Source organism: Hippoglossus hippoglossus, chromosome 10, assembly GCF_009819705.1.
Source record: "Hippoglossus hippoglossus isolate fHipHip1 chromosome 10, fHipHip1.pri, whole genome shotgun sequence".
NCBI classification, from domain to species: domain Eukaryota; kingdom Metazoa; phylum Chordata; class Actinopteri; order Pleuronectiformes; family Pleuronectidae; genus Hippoglossus; species Hippoglossus hippoglossus.
Window position 1 is genome coordinate 23,360,627 of NC_047160.1, and position 19,113 is coordinate 23,379,739.

The following is a 19,113-nucleotide window of genomic DNA, read 5'->3' on the forward strand; positions in this document are numbered from 1 at the left end:
AAGGAGGAGAAGATGAAAAAGAAAGAAAGGCAGAAGAGAGAGAAGGAGGAGAATGAGGGGACGACGAGGAGGAGGTTCCCCTGTTTTCTCTTCAACTTTAAACCCTCCTAATCTCCTCTCCCATCCTTTCTCTCCCTCTGCCCTGTCAATCGTCTCCTCATCCCAGCTCCCCCCACTCCCTTACACCTTAACCCCCTACCCTCCTTACCCTCTTCCCTCCCCTCCCCTCCTCACCCTCCATCTACCTGTATGTGTTAGAAAATAAAAAAGAACGATCTATCAATAACAGTGACCTTTCCTCTGTCTAGTGATTCCAGAAAGCTCTGTCAGTATGTGACTTGTATATCTCAAGAACTGTTCTTCTTATCAGCTACACACATGTTTATTCAAAGGCCGATTGAAGAGCAGTTTTTGTGACTGTTGTGATTTCTTTTTTAATAAACTTTGAATAAACAGACAACCAGCGCTGTGGCTGATGTTTGGTCCACAATCAAAATGACGAAAACCAAACATTTATATGTAAAAAAAACTAAATATCTATTTATATTTTAGCTGGAAAACACACATTCTCCGCAGCACTATCCTTTCATTAGATTTAACTATATTATTTTGAAAGACACTGACAGACTATGTATCTACTTAACTAAGGTATGCTTACTTAGTTTTTCTGCTTATTATTCTGCATCAAAATATACAGAGGCTGTACATCACGTAATAACTCCGCTGCAGAGATCACATGGTTTTGTTGACACCCCATCCACACCGGTGTTGGCTATCCTCACAACAAACTCTCTTTACCTTCATCCCTATGATTCCAACCCTAAAAACAAGTTTGAACCCTTCAACATGTCTTTGAAAAAGTAAGGACCGGCCAAAATGTCCTCACTCGGCTCAAAATGGTCCTCACAAATATATACAGTAAAGTACAAATACGCACACACACACACACATGTCTTTGTTGACCTCCGACCTTGACCTCAGCGCATTAGCGATATTCTTCAATTATATATTCAATTATCCAATTAATATTACACACACACAGTAGAATAAACTGTTATTCCACTGTATCAGATGATGTGATGTCTGCACCTGTTGAAAGTTTGATGTCATTATCGATGTGCTATCATGTGAAACCACAACATGAGGTTTATTAATATATATTATTGGTGATTCGGTCTCATCGTGTCGGGTCCGTGTGGCTCCAGCGGTGCGATCGTGTAGTTTCCGACAGGACTTGAAAGCAGCATTGGTCCCGCCCACTTGTTGCAGCAGCAGCAGAGAAACGCCCCCTCCTCCTCAGCGTGTATTTAACTGACTCTCTCACACACACACAGACACACTTACACAGTAACACTACTCTGATCATCACACACACTCACACAACATGGCTGCACACCGGGTTATCGTGTACGGAGGAAGAGGCGCTCTGGGCTCCAAGTGTGTCCGGCTCTTCAAGTCCAAAGGCTGGGTGAGTGAGCTGCAGCCGCCCGGTGTAGCTGTGGGCTCTCTGTGATGCTAACTGCTAAGCTAACTGTCAGTGTGTGTGTGTCTCTCTCTCTGTGTGTGTGTGTGTGTGTGTGTGCGTGTGTGTGTGTGCAGTGGGTCGCCAGCATCGACATGGCAGCCAACGAGGAGGCGAGTGAAAACGTGATCGTGAAGATGAGCGAGTGTTTCGCGGAGCAGGCGGGACAGGTGGGACGGACACACGATGCTAACAGAGAGCAGCTAACAGGCTAAAGTTCAACTGAATCATTTAAAAACCACGTGTCTTATTATTCATTCATTCATTTAAGATCATAAATTAATTTATTGTTTGTTTGTTCACTGTTTGCTTTGCTTTATTGATCCACACATCTGGGACATTCAGTTGTTGCAGCAGCAGGCAGCTCAGAATGAGTTTATAAATATATATATAAAAAGGCAATAGAATATGAATAATAAATGCAGAGTATGTACATTATATACATTATATAACTGTAGTGGTTTGTATAGACATGTTATAAAGTAAAGTGCAGTACAGGATGATTTGCATGAGCAAAACCACTTGTACGTAAATATACATAAAGTTATTTTCTGTTGGAAATGATGCAGATAAGTGCAGCGACATGAGAAGCAAAAACCAGCGCAGTATTTTATTCTACATTTCAATAAAAGGGCAAAGTCGTATATATGCTCACATCAAGCTGCAGCTATCATACACTATGTGGACAAAAGTATTGGGACACATCTCTTAATCATTGAATTCAAGTGTTTAACTTAGATCGTCAACAAAGAAAAGTGTTTGTAACATCATGGAACAGTGTGTCAATGTTTAGAGTATTTGTACATAAAGGGGGAACCAGCTCTATATGAATGCCAACTCTATATTATTTAAAATGGGATGTCATAAATGCTCCTGTAGGTGTAATGTCTAGGTGTCCCAATACTTTTGTCCATATAGTATATATTGTTATATGACATTAATAATGTATGAAATGTAAAAGGTCCCTACCCATACTTTTACATGCTATAAACAGCAACTCCTGACGGTTGAGAACATGGGGATTTTGTCTATTAGGCAATTTATTTATAGTCGTCAGGTCAAGACCAATAATTGCATGAATGAGGTAATTATTAGTTTATTCAGAACATTGCTGGTCTGTTGGAAAAAACTTGTTTGCACACATTGTATTCAATTAATAAATTGTTGTGTGACATGTGTAACGTCTTAAACCTCAAATCATATTCAGCTTAGTAACGTGTATGACAAAGATCAGAAGAAAATCTGGAACTTGAGAATCATGTTTCTGTTTCACGTGACTTCATTTCTTTTTTTATGTTTTTTAATCTCTTTCCTGTGACATTACTCCGTTCACTGCTTTGTTCTCTGAAGTCGTCACTTTGAGTTTGAGAGTTTTGAGCCTTTTAAAATACAATAATATACACTTTTTATGTAATATAGGTTATTAGAAACACAAATGTACACATGGAGACTTTTGTTAAAGTTTGATCTAAATCTCTTCCTTTCATCTGTTGATCTGAACCACTTGAGATGCATCGAACGTGTCCAGCTGACATTTTAACACCAGGTTCCGCGGCTTCGTGAAAAGAGGTTTCTCTCTTCATCTCTTTGTTTTCCGTGCAGGTGACGGCAGACGTGTCCCAGTTGCTAGGGGAACAGAAAGTGGATGCCATCTTGTGTGTGGCCGGAGGATGGGCGGGAGGGAAATGTAGTTCCAAAGGTCAGAGTTCAACAACCTCTTGTTTGTTTGTTCCCAACATTAATCATCAGCCACTTATTTCCCTGCAGTGATACACGTGTGATTTTTGAAGACGAGCTCAATAAATTGCACTTATGTAATTTTATTCTTGAATGAAGTGTGACAAAAATAATCTCCATTTAGCTTTTTCCTTAATTATATAATGAATTTCAGCAGCTAAACACGAAATGGCCGTTTTGAATCTGTTTTTGATCTTGTCAGATGTTTAAGCACAGAAAATACGTACTTGATGATCAGGCGTGTTGTTGGATAGACGTGCAACAAAAGCCGACTCATTACAAAACTAAAGTGTGAACAATGACATTGTCTTTCGGGGGATTACTTCTGGGATCGGTGCCAGAGTGACGGAGACTCCAAATTTCTGCTCTCTGCCAAGAAAATAGTTGGCTTCATTTTCCCTTTGTGATAAGTGGCAGTTTGTCATTTTTTTACACTTTGGTTTTTGTGTCGCTGAAAAAAGAAAACACAAAATACAACCTGTTCATTTGTGAGCTTTACACGTGCTGGTGGTAGTTTTTGTATATGTGTCCCTGCCTTTTTATAGACTGGAGATTTCTGTAACAGACAAATCAAATTTACCAACATTTAAAAAATATCCCTTTACAGTCCAGCACATAATTTTGCAAAGATTGTCCTGAATGGAACAAATTATGTTTTCGATTAAATATTGTGGCTCCACAGAATTAACTAGACCGGCACTCAGCAGATTTTTACATCCACCAAGACCCAACAATTTAAAACCAAATCAAGCTGTATCAAATTACACACTCATAGTTATCAGTCCTCTGTAATATGTCAGATTTCAATGGGTTCTTTCTTGGGCCATGTCCCATTTCTTCCACCAAGATTCATGGAAATCAGTTCAGTAGTTTTTAGGTCAAACTTCTGACAAACAAACAAACAAACTATTTCTCCTTCCTTTCTAATTATTTTCCTTGTCTTTCTCAGATTTATACAAAAACTCCGATCTCATGTGGAAGCAGAGCGTTTGGACCTCGACCATTTCCAGCCGCCTCGCCGCTCTGCACCTGAAACCCGGCGGACTGTTGACTTTGGCCGGAGCGAAAGCGTCTCTCTCAGGCACTGGAGGTGAGGCACACACATCTGTGGTGTTTACCCTTGTCGCGGCGATGACCCGGTTTGGCCGCGTGTCGTGTCAGGGTTCCGGGCGGACTTTGATTTACCGGAGGCGACATTGTGCATACGTCTCTGTTGTCCAACCTGCCAATTCAAATAACGTAGGTAATGAAAGGCGCTGCAGGGCCCTGACCAGGGATCGACACAATGATCAGAGGCACGGCCGAGCTCACACAGATGAAAACATCGGGGGGGGGTGGAAGGTGTCGATAAAATGGATCCTAGAAACAAAACCAGCACAAAAAAACCAGAGCAGCTAATGAGATCACAGGCAGCACTGGGACTCGGTGGTTAGAGACTCGGTTTCATAAAGAACAAAATCCATAGTTTAATTCTCCAAATGTTTGTCCATCAGGAGACATATTGTTCTGTCGGTTACTGACTCGAGTCCGACCTGCTCACACAGAGAGAGTAAATATAAAAAAATCTCCCTGACTGGAGTTCATTAAAGCAGCTGAAAACTACAAAAGATTCTAAATGTGATAAATGGAATAGATAAATCAATTTAATTACTACTTATATAAAACAACAGCACTAATATATAACTGTATCTATCACACACTGATTTAGGATTATGTGTCAAATTATCTCAATACACAGTGTAATAGAGAGAATGTTCTTATTTTGGCTTATTGCACATTTATTATTATTATTATTCTATTACCATTAATTTCATCAGTAAACCTGTGTGTTACTAAAACTTGATTATTCCCGATGTTGTATGGTTTTATTTTCAGGAAATAAGGAATATAACGTGTTTGCTAAAATTTACAGACACTGTTTCTCATTCATTTTGAAAAATGTCGATTATGACGGCAAAGTTCTTAAAGCTCTACAATGAAAATTTTAATATGTACGTGAATGTTATTCTATTGCTGATATCTACGTGGTGCTGATACCAGTGGTCGAATTATTAACTCAACATTTATCGGCACAAATTTTGATAATAATGACATGTACCATGTGACTTTCAGCTCTGGTAAATTGTATTGGTAATCTCTATTTTGATTTATGTTCTGAAACATTATCAACGTTGCCATCAGATCTTAAAAAGTCTAGATTTGGCTCATCTGTATTTTAGACCTTGAAAAGTCTTAAATAGGATAAAATAAAATTTGCTAGGTCTTAACATGTTAACATTCATTTTAATTAACAAATATTTGCACGCTGTAATAAAGCTACAAGCGAGACCAACCTGGAACTGATAACTGATCGTCTTCAAACACTTTGAACAGAATTTATCGTAGGGACTTAAAAGCACTTAAATTTAAACCCTGATATTACACTCAATCAATACTTGTAATGCCAATAAATAAATGCCAGTTGCAGCTTTATTACCACATCACCAGCCACAGAGGCTTTGGCGCGTCCCCATGTGATGTGCGATGCCCTACACCACCCCTCCCCTCCCCCTCCCTCCTGCTTGTACCTAAGCCAACTGTGTGATGGGCTGAGATCCAACTCCACAGCAACACAAACCCCTGGCTCAGCAGCTGAGCCCGCCAGCTCATTGGCTACGGACTTAGTGAGGGAATGACTCAGCAGTTGTGGCTGCACACACATTGTCCACATGGACGGAGCCTGTTAACTCCCCTGAAACAGACTGAAGCTCCGGGGGTCCTTTGTTCTCCTGTGGTTTTACACTGCACGAGCAGCTTCTATAGAGATTGTGATGTGAACATTATCACAGAATTACTCAGAGAATCAGTTTATGTAAAGCATAAATAAATGAGTCATTGAACATCAACTGGTAAGAAATATAACACTTTTATATAATATAACACTTATAACAATGGGATGATTAACAGATGAATTTGACTTTTTAATTACAACAAAGTTTCAACCCATCGTGTCAGTTATACAAGAAACTGGGAGATGATTCTGAGATTGACTCGATTTTCTTGCCCGTGAACCGAATTGGGTTCCGTTGGAAAAGCTGTAGACGAAGAGATGGATTTCCAACCTCGTGAATGAGTTTGTGATAATCCTGATCTCCGAAGTTAAAGGTTAAACCCTAAAAGACCAAATGGAGAAGACTCTTCATGTGACATGTGGTGGGTTTTCTCCCATAATCTGCGATTATCCTCCAAGAAATGCAGAACATAACATGCAACAATTGACTGGACGGCAAACGAGCTCAGACACTATCGACTCCACCTCACAGAGACACAGTAGACGAGGATTAGAAAAGTCAGCAGTGCCGACATCAGAATAAAACAATGAGACACATCCACTGGACAGAGACTCTTTTAAAAGTTCAAACTTTGTCTAATGATAAATATCTACGTTGAGATGTTTGTATTTCTATAAGTCTCAAAGTGAGAGACTGTATTTAATGGACGAATTGGATTAGCGGAGGCACATTGATTGAATCAGTGTTGTCTTTCGCCTTTCGCCTTTTAACTCGTGCTTCTTTCCTTTTTTTTTTTTTTTTTCATGATTTCTGCTTTTGGAGAAAAACAAAAGCTTGAAAGAAAAGTATTGTCACCACCCCTTGTTCCCATTGGTCGGTCTGACGCAGGCCTATCATGAGACAGGTCGAAGGGGGGTGGGCAGATGCTTGGCATTCTTTGGAAAGCCTGTTTAGATTTTTCTTTTCTTTTTATGGAGGGGGGGGGGGGGACAACAACTGATTCCAGATGCTGAAGTTATTAACTCAGGGTTCATTCAGTGTAAAGATTCAGTGTGAAAGAAACCAACTAACTTCAGAAAAAGAGAACAAGCACTTGACACATAGTCTGTTTCCTCCCTCAGAATCAGTGATGTCTGTCCACCTGACCACTCTCTACTGAATCCCTCCACTCCTGTGCACAGTGTGTGATACATGTCCTGTGTGCTTCCTTTGCTTTAAAACCAAATGTTCTCTCTGGGATCCCCAGGCATGGTCGGCTATGGCATGGCCAAGGCTGCTGTCCACCAGCTGTGTCAGAGTCTGGCAGATGAGAACAGTGGGATGCCATCGGGAGCCGCTGCTGTGGCCATACTACCGTAAGTACCGCAGGGGAAATGGTGTGTGCACACTTGGTCGTGACGCTTTAATGGCACCATGGTGCGTGGAGGATGGAACATAAGTGAAAAGTCTATATCTTAACGTGTTCATCGCTTGAAAGTGACTAAAGTTTACAGCTTGCTCTCCTGTGGAGGAAGAGGTCTGTACTATCTCCTTCACACCTTCAGCATAATTCAGCTGCTTTCTGTTGATCCTTATCTGAGTCCTGCTTTTAAAAGTCCAGATCAACTAAGAACTCACGCTGCGGATCAGTCTTCATGATTCCACCAACCACAGGAATATAACTTTTATTCTTTTTATAGCTTTTTTAAAATTCTATTTTTGTCAATTTTAAAATGTGCTCAGCTGTAAAAGACCCTGCAAGGAAAGACCTGGATAAGGATAATCATTTTTGCTATGGTAGTTTTTTTTAAATTCAAAATTTGGTACTTTAGTCTGACACTAAAATGTAGAAAAGACTTTAAAGGATTACTCCACTGATTTATTGTAGCTGCGGGTGACATATTTGAAGCAGCGATAAAACAGTGGATTGCATGATGCAAAATTTATGGCATCTTTCTTCAGATCTTCCCTGTCTCCACTTCTTTTAGACCTCACCTCTGTTATTTAAGGACAAATCACATTGACCTACAAGATGTGGAATATTATTTAAATATAAAATCAGTTGTTGTTGCGTGTCCACCAAGTCTGAGGTTGTGTCCTTGTCTTATTGTCTTCTGTATGTTTGGTCCAGTTCCAAACCACCTGCACTATTTTCCCTGAAGGTAACAGGATTCTGGAATTACTACAAACAAAAGGCTTCTCTCCCAGAGACCCCTGCGTCTGTCTGTAGCTCATCTGTCTGTAGCTCATCTGTCTGTACACAGAGAGAGTTTAGTGCAGAGCTGAAAAGCTCGATGACTCAGGAGAGGAAGCAGGCGAAGGAAGTATTTTGTACAATCTCATGCAGGACCTGTGCTGTAAAGTCTTATCAAGTGCTTTAGTGGAGACAAGCATGGCACATTTTACTAATTTCATATCCCAATACTGGAGAAATATCTATATTAATACAGCAATTCATCTAAGAGTATATTGCTCAGTCTTTAACATGCATTTGCTTCTTTTGGAAAAGGGATTCAATTTTCCTTGAAGTCTCTAAAATGCATTGAAATTCATTTTAAACGTGTGCAGATAACAAACAAGTGACGTTTTGAAGCTGGTTTCACACAGTTCTTGTGTTTGTGAGATCAGTTGTGTGTCTTTTTATGCAAAATGAAACAAAAGACGCACAACCTTCAACCACGATGGTGTGATAAAAGACGACGGTTAATCTGTTTTCCCGTGGATGGAGCGAGTGTTGTTTTGATATCATATTTCGTTCATGTGCACTGTAATTGGAAGTAAACAGATTCATTTCATTAGAAAAACAGGACAAATCCACAGTCTGACTTTATTTAGATGCTTTTCCTTCTGACTTATTGTCACGTTTTGTGCTTTAGGTAGAAAAGAAGTCTCTTATATACTGTAACATGGAAAATATTGCCCACTGTAGCTTTAAAAGCACCAACAATGCACACAGCCAGCGGACGGAGCGGAGATGAAAGCTATTGTGCCGTAAAAGCTGTGCCACACACTCCTTTTGTTATGTTCAGCGCATAAGTGCGAGGTGAAGATAAGCCGCGGGAATAAAAGATGGATAAGGCTGCCAGTTTCACCCTGGTACATCTCTGGTTGTGCACATGATCTGTTTCAGATGAATGACTCGCACAGAGGCCTTTTCATCATCGCCCCTGTCTCTCTGCTTACTGAATTTAAACCCAGTGTTTTTGCACTGTCATCGTGAAACGCTGAAAATGGATTTTTCAGGGGTGGTTCTCGTCCGCCGCGCTCTCTTTGGCTGCATTTTCCAGCAAAATGAGGCAGGACTGCCTCTCCAGCACGCTGTCACATCTGCTCAGCATTAGCCCCATGACTTGCATTTCTGTTTACAGCCTCCATCCCCCAAACCCCTTGAGCTGCTGTGTATATGTGCACCAACACTCTGTAGCAGTGTTCCTGCAAACGCCTGAAAATGATTGAACAGGGGTTTTCAAATACGTTTGACACTCGTTACCATATCTAAAATGTAATTTCTGATTTTTCTGTATTCATGTTGTCGCCTTTATGGGAGATAATCATAGCCTGCATTTGTTTAGATTTAGTTAAGGTGCTGGATGGGTAATAAGCAGTTCCTTTTTTAAATCACTGGATTATTCAGATACAGAAGAAAAGAAAAACAGATGATTCTCAGGCTCTGAAATGTAAGGAATGGGTTTCGTAGTATATTTATTTTCTCTGCTTCATCTCCAGCTGCTGACGCCATCGATAAGAGTCCAAACCACATTTACCTCTTTGAAACTGCATGCTTCTGTTCCTTTAAGTGATATCTGAAGTCATCATCGTGGTAACATGATAATAAAAACAGCAAAATGACGCAAATGATTTAATCTCCGTCCACACGAGGCCTGTGTTCAGTGCTGTGTGTGTGTGGGGGGGGGGATGCTGCCAGGTCTCCTCCCTCTCTGCCTCCCAGACCTCACTCTCACATCATCTGGCTTCATTTGGCAGGGTTACCTTGGATACGCCGATGAACAGGAAGTTCATGCCAGACGCAGATTTCAGTTCCTGGACGCCGCTGGAGTACATTGCAGAGTGAGTGCAAAAGCAAATGATGATTCAACAGAGTAATTTTATAATTTCACATTTTAGTGGCTATGATTAGCGCTGTGGAAATTACTTTTTGTTCATGTTTTTAGTCAATGTAGCAACACAAAGTTGATTTCTTCTGTTCTTGTCCTTTTTATAGATGGTTTACATTTAAATCTATAATGACTTTTCCTATTTCCTTTGTGTAAATCTCTGTGTTGGGAGCTTCATGACTAAAATTCATCCTCCAGTATATTTTTGCAGTCACTTGTCACACGTGGCTCTCAAACTATGTTAAAGTTACAAAAAACATCTGAGAAATAATATAAAGTCACTAAATGAGCCCAGAATACAAAGTAAATCGACCGGTTGCTATGTTTTCGTTTTAGTGTGACAGTATAGATTATCTGTCACATTTTAACACGGTAGGTGTGAAATATTGATCTTTTTATATTAAAAGTGTCAAGAGTAGCTGTTGTTCAGACTTAATATGAAGGAAAGTAAGTCTCCTTTGAGGTTAAAGTGGTCGCTGCCTCCTGATGTTTGCTCACATGCGTGTCAAATTAGAGTTTTACTCAACTCCCACAAGATGGATAGATCCACACTGGCCTGGTACTGCAGTGTCACTGAGAGGCCCAACTTTATTCTGTTCTAGTTACTTTCCTATCTAACACGTTCCTATCCATCATAACATTTCATCAGATTCAAGAATGTCATTATATTTAACTTTTTAATAACCTACAATGACAAACTGATCCAAGTTTTTGAAGTTCTCCAACTTTCCAGCAATTCTAAAACTTTCACATATTCAATCAGTGCTTTAAAACTGAAAAAAACCCTCTTGATTTGAATTAATAATTAATTATTCCACGTGTGCTGCTTCTTCAAAACTGTGATGTGAGAGCACTACAACTCATCCGACTCCACGCTGGGTCCATTTAGACGGAGGTTGATTTCCACAGTGTTTACACCCCGGGTACCACAGGGGAGATTAGATGGGATTTCATCCAGTTTGATAATCCCTGAGGAAACAGATGAGAGTGTGAGGACGGAAATAGAAAGAATCAGGCTGGTGGGAAGTGGAGGGGAAGTGGAGGTCTGTCCTTTCTTGTCCCTTTTCTTCTTCTCCTCTTCTTACTCTGCTCTGTCGTTACTTAAAAGAGATGGTTTATATTCTACATCTTTGGAAATCACAGGTTCAACATTGAAAAAGTTAGTTCACTGAAATATTGAATCACTTTTTTTATTCATAGAAGATCCTTGTGATTGTCTACTCGAGGTTCTAGTGTTATATGTATTTATTTATTAACTCATATTTTACCATAGCAGTGGAAAATACCAGCTGCAGGTAACCCTGGGAACAGGAGTTAATGCTGGTTACTAAAGTAGCTCGAGTTTTACTGGTTAAAATGTATGATTATTAAGGTATTTTTATTTGTAGTTCCTAAAAAACACCTACACACCCTGAAGAAGAAAGTTGGTTTTGAAATTGGATCACGTACGTTTTAAACCCACAGACGGGGCTGAAAATACAAGTATCCTGTAAAAAATCTAATCTAATTTAGAATCTACTCATTTAAACAAAGCGTTTTTGACATTTGAGATACTGTGTGTATCATGACGCAGTGAAATTAAAGTATTGAATAAGTGTAGGGTGGATTTTATTGGTTTCATCCAAGATGAAGTTTGTTATAAGAAGATGAGAGAATTTTTGCCACTAATGAAAGAAAATACAGATAAATCTTGCTTTTTAATCGCTCTCAGGAATTACTCGTGAAAAACGATGTTCCAAATCCTGGTTGACTCCCGTCCCAGCACAGTTTTTCCTTCCGTCGTATTTTCATACAGAAAAGAAGTTATAATAAAACGCATTTTTAATTTCCAGTTGAATTCATCACCAGTTGTTTGTTCTGTGGTACTTTAACTACTGGGACCATCAACCACCGATTTCATTTCTTTGTTTTCCCGCAGAATGTTTTTCAACTGGGCCACGGACGTGAAACGGCCGGCGTCTGGAAGCCTGATGCAGCTGCTGACCTCCGGAGGCGAGACCCAGGCTGTGGCCGCTCAGTAGAGGACAGAGTGGAGAGCTGTGGAAACGGTGAGGGAGGGAGAGATAACGATGGATGGAAGCAGAGAGAGGGAGAGATGGGGAGATGGAGAAGCACAGAAATGGAGACTGGAGGAGGAGGGTGTGGGGAGTCGGAGTGATGAAGAGGGTTGGAGGTGAGGAAGAGAGATGGTGACAGAGAGGAGCTAAATAAAATGAGGAGGAGGAGAGGAGACGGCCAGATGGGTTTGTTTTGCAGAGGAGAGGAGGGGAGGGCTTTCTTTGAGAATGCAGCCTCACAGCGCCATCTAGCTGTGGATCCCTACAAGTATCCCACTGTAGCAGTCAGGTTGCGTCTCATCTGTAATAATGGTGATGCACCATTGGCCAGTTTGGGACGCACATTCAAGGGTGAACTTCTTTATCAACTTTAAAATATTCAAAAAGATCAGTGTCAGTGAAAATGTGCTAAATGAAAAATGTGTGTCCGTCTTGGTCAGGCCACAATGGAAGCAGCCTCTAATTGAGATGCATATAAAATCTATGATATCATAAGTGTTTTTTGTCTAATGTGGGAAAATGAACGAGTCTCGAATGGACTTTATATATATTTTACCTGACGTCTCTGACCCCACGTCCCTCTGAAACCCCTGTGACAGTCCACACCCACCATGTCCACCCTCTGTCCCGTGTGAGATCTGTAGCCCTCTTTAGTTGTCCAGCGTCCCCTGAAGGTCCCCTGCCACTGAGGAGCCTCCGAAGTGGAAGAAAGCCGCTGTCTTCTCTCAAACGTACAATAAGTGGAGTGGCCTTATTTTATGTTTGTATCCGTCAAGTCAAAGTGTCCTTGGTGGGAAAAAAGCTGCTCTGTTCCTGTGGGTTTTCTAAGTCGTGTATTGTAACCTTGTCAACATTCACAATAAAGAGTCAAAAAATAAAATGGAAGATTGATTTTGAGGTTTTAAAAGTTCATTGTTGAAATTGGAAACAAAACTGTCTCGCTTCAAGGTCATTTAGTTTCAGCTCCAGAGCTTTGGATCATACGTGTTCACACAGGATTCATCACTGTTTAAATGTAAGGTTTACTGTGATTTTATATCAGATTCTGAATCTTGAAATTAAAATTTACTTTATACCAGCAACTCTATAGTGTTTCATTCAAGAGAGAAGTAACAAGTCAATGATGCAAAAATACAAATTTACTCTAAATGTGACAAACTTAAGGTAAAGTTTACATAGTTAACTTCGTATTGTCAATGTTAACATTTTTCCTCAGGGTTTTTCATCCATTATTACAGACTGTAGAATAATCAACATGACAAATAAGCAAATGAGAGATTTGCTCAGTTTCTGATCCACTTTCAATCGGCTGCTTCAGGGTTAAAACTTGATTTTAGGGTTAGAGTCAGGCATGAAGATTAGTTTAAGATATAAGAAAGTGTGTGTGTGTGATTCTGTCTGACTGTTTTTCTTTTTGTGCAACAGTGGAGTCACAGACTTACATCAGTAGGATCAATTCATTGTAAGTCTCGACCTTAAACTATGTAAAGTGCCTTGAGATGAATCATATCATTTTATCTATACAAATAATTTGAATAGTTTGTTTTTTGAGATTTGTTGAATATCACCGAAGTAAATTTAAAAACCAAACTTAACAGCCTGACTATATCAGCAGCCACTAGATGGAGCCCTTTCATTAGACTCCTGCACTGCTGCACTGCACCTCAGTGTTTTCCACCTCCGCTTTAATCAAATGGGAGTTAACACTCTGGAGACGAACACGCGCTGCCATGCATGCACTGTATAAAAATAACGTACAGAAGGGCCCTTTAGTATTCACGCTCCTGCACACAGCTGATTGCTGAGCATCCAGGGCCCTTTCACCTTGGAAAATGCAAATCTCTCCGGCAGCGACATCTGGGTAGACATCAATTTAAGAGTTGGGATTATGACGAATAGATTCTTTCCCAGGCACATTCCTCTTCTGCACAAAAATGTTGTTGTTGTTCACAACCAACTCGTATATTCACCCTCGGCGTGGAGCAGAATGCACATAAATAGACTTCGGGGCAGCTGCTGGGCCTTAGTCTTAAACTCCACTATTTCTCCCGGCTGGCCACAGTTCCTGGGGACTATATGGCTGTTGACAAGCCCACTGCAATAAATCACCATGCTGAGGATTAATAGGAAAGAGCAAAGCGCCCCAGCTCACTGTAGCTGATATGTATTTATTCTAGGTGGCATAGCAATTCATCTCAGTGTGTACACGCTGTGTGTACGAGGGCCCGAGGCGAACTCAACATGTCTATGCATACATTACCTCCCATGATGCCAGCACTATAGAGTGATTGCCCATGGGGATCGAGTCAATGTTTATCACAGAAAGCGTTTCACCTGATCAAAGATTACCGCTGAGACAGAGCGTGTTGTTCCCGTTTTCCGCTCGGGCAGATAAGTTGTCACCCAGCGAAACACAGATGCTATTGTTTTCTGCAGCGTCAAAACCCATGAGAAGCAAATTATTTGTGTGTCACAAGTGCAGTGGGGTTGCTAAAGAGAATTTACCCAGACTGCACTTCTTCAGCGTGGGCATCTCATCTGCAGAGTGGAGCATTTGAAGAGAGGACAAGTGATTTGAACCGATTTGAATCATCCGACGTCTCGTTCGCTCGTGGTAAACAAGAAGCAGAGTCTCATCAGGTCAACGGCAATATGGATAAAACCTTGATATCTGTTTTCATGTGGTAAATCCCATCTCCTCTACACTGGGAGAATGTTTTCATGACATCACATGGGGGTGGGGGGGGGGATCTTTAGCCACCTATCATGAACCACGGTGTCCTTGCTGTTTATCCTCCTCGTGACCTTTGTCATGTGTTGTTCACCAACTCCCCGACTTCCTGTCATCTCTGCAACTAGAAATCCTCCAAAGGCAGAAAACTCCCCAGAATATAGGAACAAAATTAATGTTTCATGCTTTCAAAGAACAACAAATGTTCTGTACTTTCTGTGCAGTTCAGTGCGTCCAATTTGATCATGTATGAGCAAGTAATGCTCTGTGATTTGAGGTCTTTCCACCAATAGCACACACTGTACTACACTGCCCAGGATATTAAAGGAGAAGCTGCATGAATATAAATGTTAGAGGGAAAATTGCTCATGGGTTGCAAATGTATTTAATCCCATGCCACAGTTTATCTATCGCTCCGACACATACATTATATACATTTATATATAAACACATTAATGTCACAATCTTTTTTTTAATTATTATTTTGGTTGAATTTGGTTTTCAGATTATTTATTTCTTTGGAAATTCACAAAATTCTGCATCAGTCCAGTAGTTTTGACTTGGCCGATTAACACTGTTACAAAAAGGTTTACAAGAAAGGAACAATGACAAAAACAAAGAATTAAACAATGTAACTTAAGCAGAGAAAATAGAACAATAAAAATAAATATGTATATATGAAATAAATAAACATAATTAGTTGTTATTATCAGTGTAGATAAGAGCCAATGTCAATCGTATGTAAAAGCTTTCATAAAAAGAAAAGTTTTGGAAGGGATTTAACACAAGCTATGGAGAATTTGTCTGAGTTCAATGAGAAGCAAATTCTAAAATGTTTGGGCTGCGACAGCTCCGTCACCCTTTTGGTTACGACTACACACAAATTCTAGTTTTTCAACAAAAACAATTGTTCCTTGCAAATGTATTGAAAGTGCTTCAAAGGGGCTTCAGAGATCATATCACAAACACATGGACCTCGCAGGTTGCTGCCTGCTGTGTCTGCAGCTCCATTGTATTCTGTGCTTGATCCTTCTAAACAGCAGGTTGTGAGTCTGTGAAACCAGAGTTCAGCATGAAACTGCTGCTAATTTGAGGTCAAACCGACTCCTGACTTCTTGCATATCATCATCTCCTTTAAGCCTCTTACTCTCTCTCTCTATATTTATGTATTTGTTGTACATATAAATGTATTTAAAGCAGAATAAACATGTCACAATGTTATTCACCCAGTTCAGCCACATCATTATCACAGGTAACTGGTCCTAATGTTGTGCCCGGTTGGTTTTGATGGTATTCTTCATATCAGACGCTGGTTTATGATTTCTTCTTTCTCTCCGCATGTCGCGTGTGAAACCCTTTAATAGATTGCACTGCTCACGGAGAGAACCTGTGATAGCATTAGCTTTGTTGACAGAGGATTGAGGCTTTTCAAGCACAGGCTGTCTCAGTGATTCATTGTGTGAAGAGAACAGGGAGAAGAGCAGCGTCCAGTCCGGCTAAGACGAAACCCCTAGAGGTGAATTTCCTGATTAAAGCCCCACACCCCCCACCCTCCATTCAAATCCATGCAGTTCTCTTTGTGTGTGTGTTTATGTGTGTGCATGTGCCGGTGTACCCACGTGCATGTGGTTTCACTCGTGTGTCGTGTTACTCGTGTGAATTATTGTGGCTTTATGTGCAGTCTGGGTTCATGTTAGTGTGAGTCCGCATGTGCTTTTACCTTGTACATGTTTGTGTATACATGTGGTGGTTGCATGCTTGCTTGTGCGCACTGTGTATGCATGTAGTCGTGTTTTATGTATCTTGTGTATTCAAGAAGCCATAAAAACACACCTTTACCTTATAGCTATGGGGTTTCCTTGCTCTTGACGTTTTATATTGTGATCTGCAGATTTATATTAATTGCATTGTTAATTTCCACTCTCTTATCACGTCTGTTAGGAATCTTGTAATCACTGTTCTAATAAGTTCTATATAAATTAAGACTAGATTGTTCTTCCTGTCCGGGCCTTTGTATTTGTGTGTATTGTGCTTCAATGTTTTAACGTCATATGTGCAAATGTTTGTGTTCATGCATGTTGACCTTGTGTCAGTGTATTTGTGTATACCTGGTGTGTGTGTGTGTGTGTGCATCAGTTTTATAAACGTGTATCCCCGTGTGTTTGTGTGTTGTAGAGGTTATGACTGAGATGGCGGGACGCCATGTGGAAGCCATTGAGACCTGGAGCGGCAGTGAACATGGAAGGTGAGGCCAGATGGTAGTGGTTATCCTTTGGCTGCTCTGGGTAACCTGACCTGCAGGGGAGGACCCCTCTGCCTCCCAAGGACCGGCCGCCACATGTGTTGCGTGAGAGTAAGTCGCCCAAAAACTCAGGAACCGCCTCTCGGCTTCCTGACGGCCTGTTCTCATAGCCGGGGCTGTTTTTTTAACCGAGGATCTAAAACAACAAACTAGAAAAACTGGATCAGACGGGAACAGTTCAGGGACAGGACCAGGAGGTCTGGAGAAGATGTTTTCAAGAGTGTTTATCTGGAGAAGCACTTTGAACAGTCAGAATTATATAGAATGCCCTCGTCATGAATTCTCACTGTGGACACGTTTACCTTTTACATTGAATGTTGATGAGTGCAGTGGTGGAATGGAAGTTCATTTCAGTACTTGAGTAAATTTTTCCATTTACTGCACTACTTTATCTACAAAACAAAGAAAAAAGTTAATTAAATACATTTTGCTGGTAATACTTGCGTTTGAATGCAGGATTTTCACTTATAATGGATCGTTTTCACACGGATAGTTTTACTTTTTGATCCCCTCAAAACTAATTTTAAGACATGAAATGATCTGCATGTAATAATAATGTGGTTTTCCCACCAAAAACCCACTTACCTCATGAGTCACTAACATCTGCTAACATCTAGAATGGCATCTTAACTACAAGCGGTATTCACCATCTTATCCCAAAAATATTCCTAAAATCCAATTTACTTCTCATAAAGAATAATTTGTAAATCAAAAGTGTGACTGCCGGACAGAAGATGTCCCCCACGTGTCCACTTTACGTTTCCCACAGTTTTAGTTGCGTATTGGACAATGATTGTCTCTAATTAAGTTGTGATGTGATTAAATCCCATTCATATGAACTACGTGAAGTAACAATAAGTAAAACACAGTCTGCAGCAGCTACACCTGTAAACAATGGTATCACAGGTTTAAAGACTATAAGAGGGAACAGTGCACAGAAGGAAAGTCGAATTCATGGAGAAGTTTTCCTCATCAGTCTATTTCTGTTAAAATTAAAATCATCCGGTGTATTAAAACATTTATAACCAGCTGTATTTCCACATAATGAATGTTTCATGCTCTTGTAAATCCAGTTCTCAGAGCTGTTGCCAGCTCGGCCTCTAGATGGCACTAAGTCATAAGTGAACCTGGGAGACATGGCAGCATAATTAAAATTTGAGTGATAAGTTTTTGATTTAATTAAATGCCCCTCAAGCCAGTAACTCACAGCGCGGGGTCGGGCGTGGATAGAGAATTTATTTTTTAAACGGGCAACATCAGGTCCAGTGTCTCATAAGATCAAGGCGGCTCGAGATGGTACTCAAACATCTGCTCAGTGAGAGGTGAGCCACTGCTTGAAAAATCCATGTCGATGAATAAATGATGGGCTGATGAAGACCTGCTCCAGATATTCGTTCAATGCACACAATAATGGAGCCTCTGAAATTACTCAACACAAAAAGAGAAAAGGCAAGAAAAAAGTGGAGGAGTCTGACAAATCCTGCCGCAGAGAGAAAACACAGAATGTAATCGCACACACGCAGGCGGGAAGCAGCCGAGGCTCCAGTGTCTTTGGCTTGTTTTGATTTGTGATTACACTGAAGTTGTGTGGGAACGTGTTTTTCCTGGTCTGTCAGGAACAACGACGCTTTCGCAGGAACGACGGCGACTGACAGCGAGGTTTCTGTCAAACCCGGACTATATGTACTGTATATTACAGTTTCCTCTCTGAGCTCAGTGTATGTGCCGCAGCAGAAGTTGCAGAATCTGACAGTTCACTGTACATTCAGAGGGAGACGCGGCTGCAGACTGTTTGTATGGGTGCTGGCTTTGTGGTGGATTTTTAACCACTTGTGAGAAGTGGAATCATTAGAAGTAAAACCTGCTGCTCTTTACATTCTGAAGATATTTAATGTACAT

General features: G+C 40.5%; 1 protein-coding gene across 2 annotated transcripts; it reads left to right on the plus strand.

Annotated features, from left to right (window-relative positions):
• Positions 1-1,298: 1,298 nt before the first annotated feature.
• On the plus strand, positions 1,299-13,060 carry qdpra (quinoid dihydropteridine reductase a). Of its 2 annotated transcripts, none has more exons than XM_034598360.1 (7): positions 1,299-1,468; positions 1,600-1,692; positions 3,125-3,221; positions 4,209-4,349; positions 7,277-7,385; positions 9,925-10,077; positions 12,043-13,060. In XM_034598360.1, the coding sequence occupies exons 1-7, from the start codon at positions 1,385-1,387 to the stop codon at positions 12,143-12,145; spliced, it is 780 nt and encodes a 259-aa protein (XP_034454251.1). In that variant the 5' UTR covers positions 1,299-1,384; the 3' UTR covers positions 12,146-13,060. The 2 variants fall into 2 exon arrangements, with proteins under 2 accessions (XP_034454251.1, XP_034454252.1); XM_034598361.1 differs by having other exon boundaries at positions 1,303-1,468; positions 9,994-10,077.
• The last annotated feature ends 6,053 nt before the right edge of the window (positions 13,061-19,113 follow it).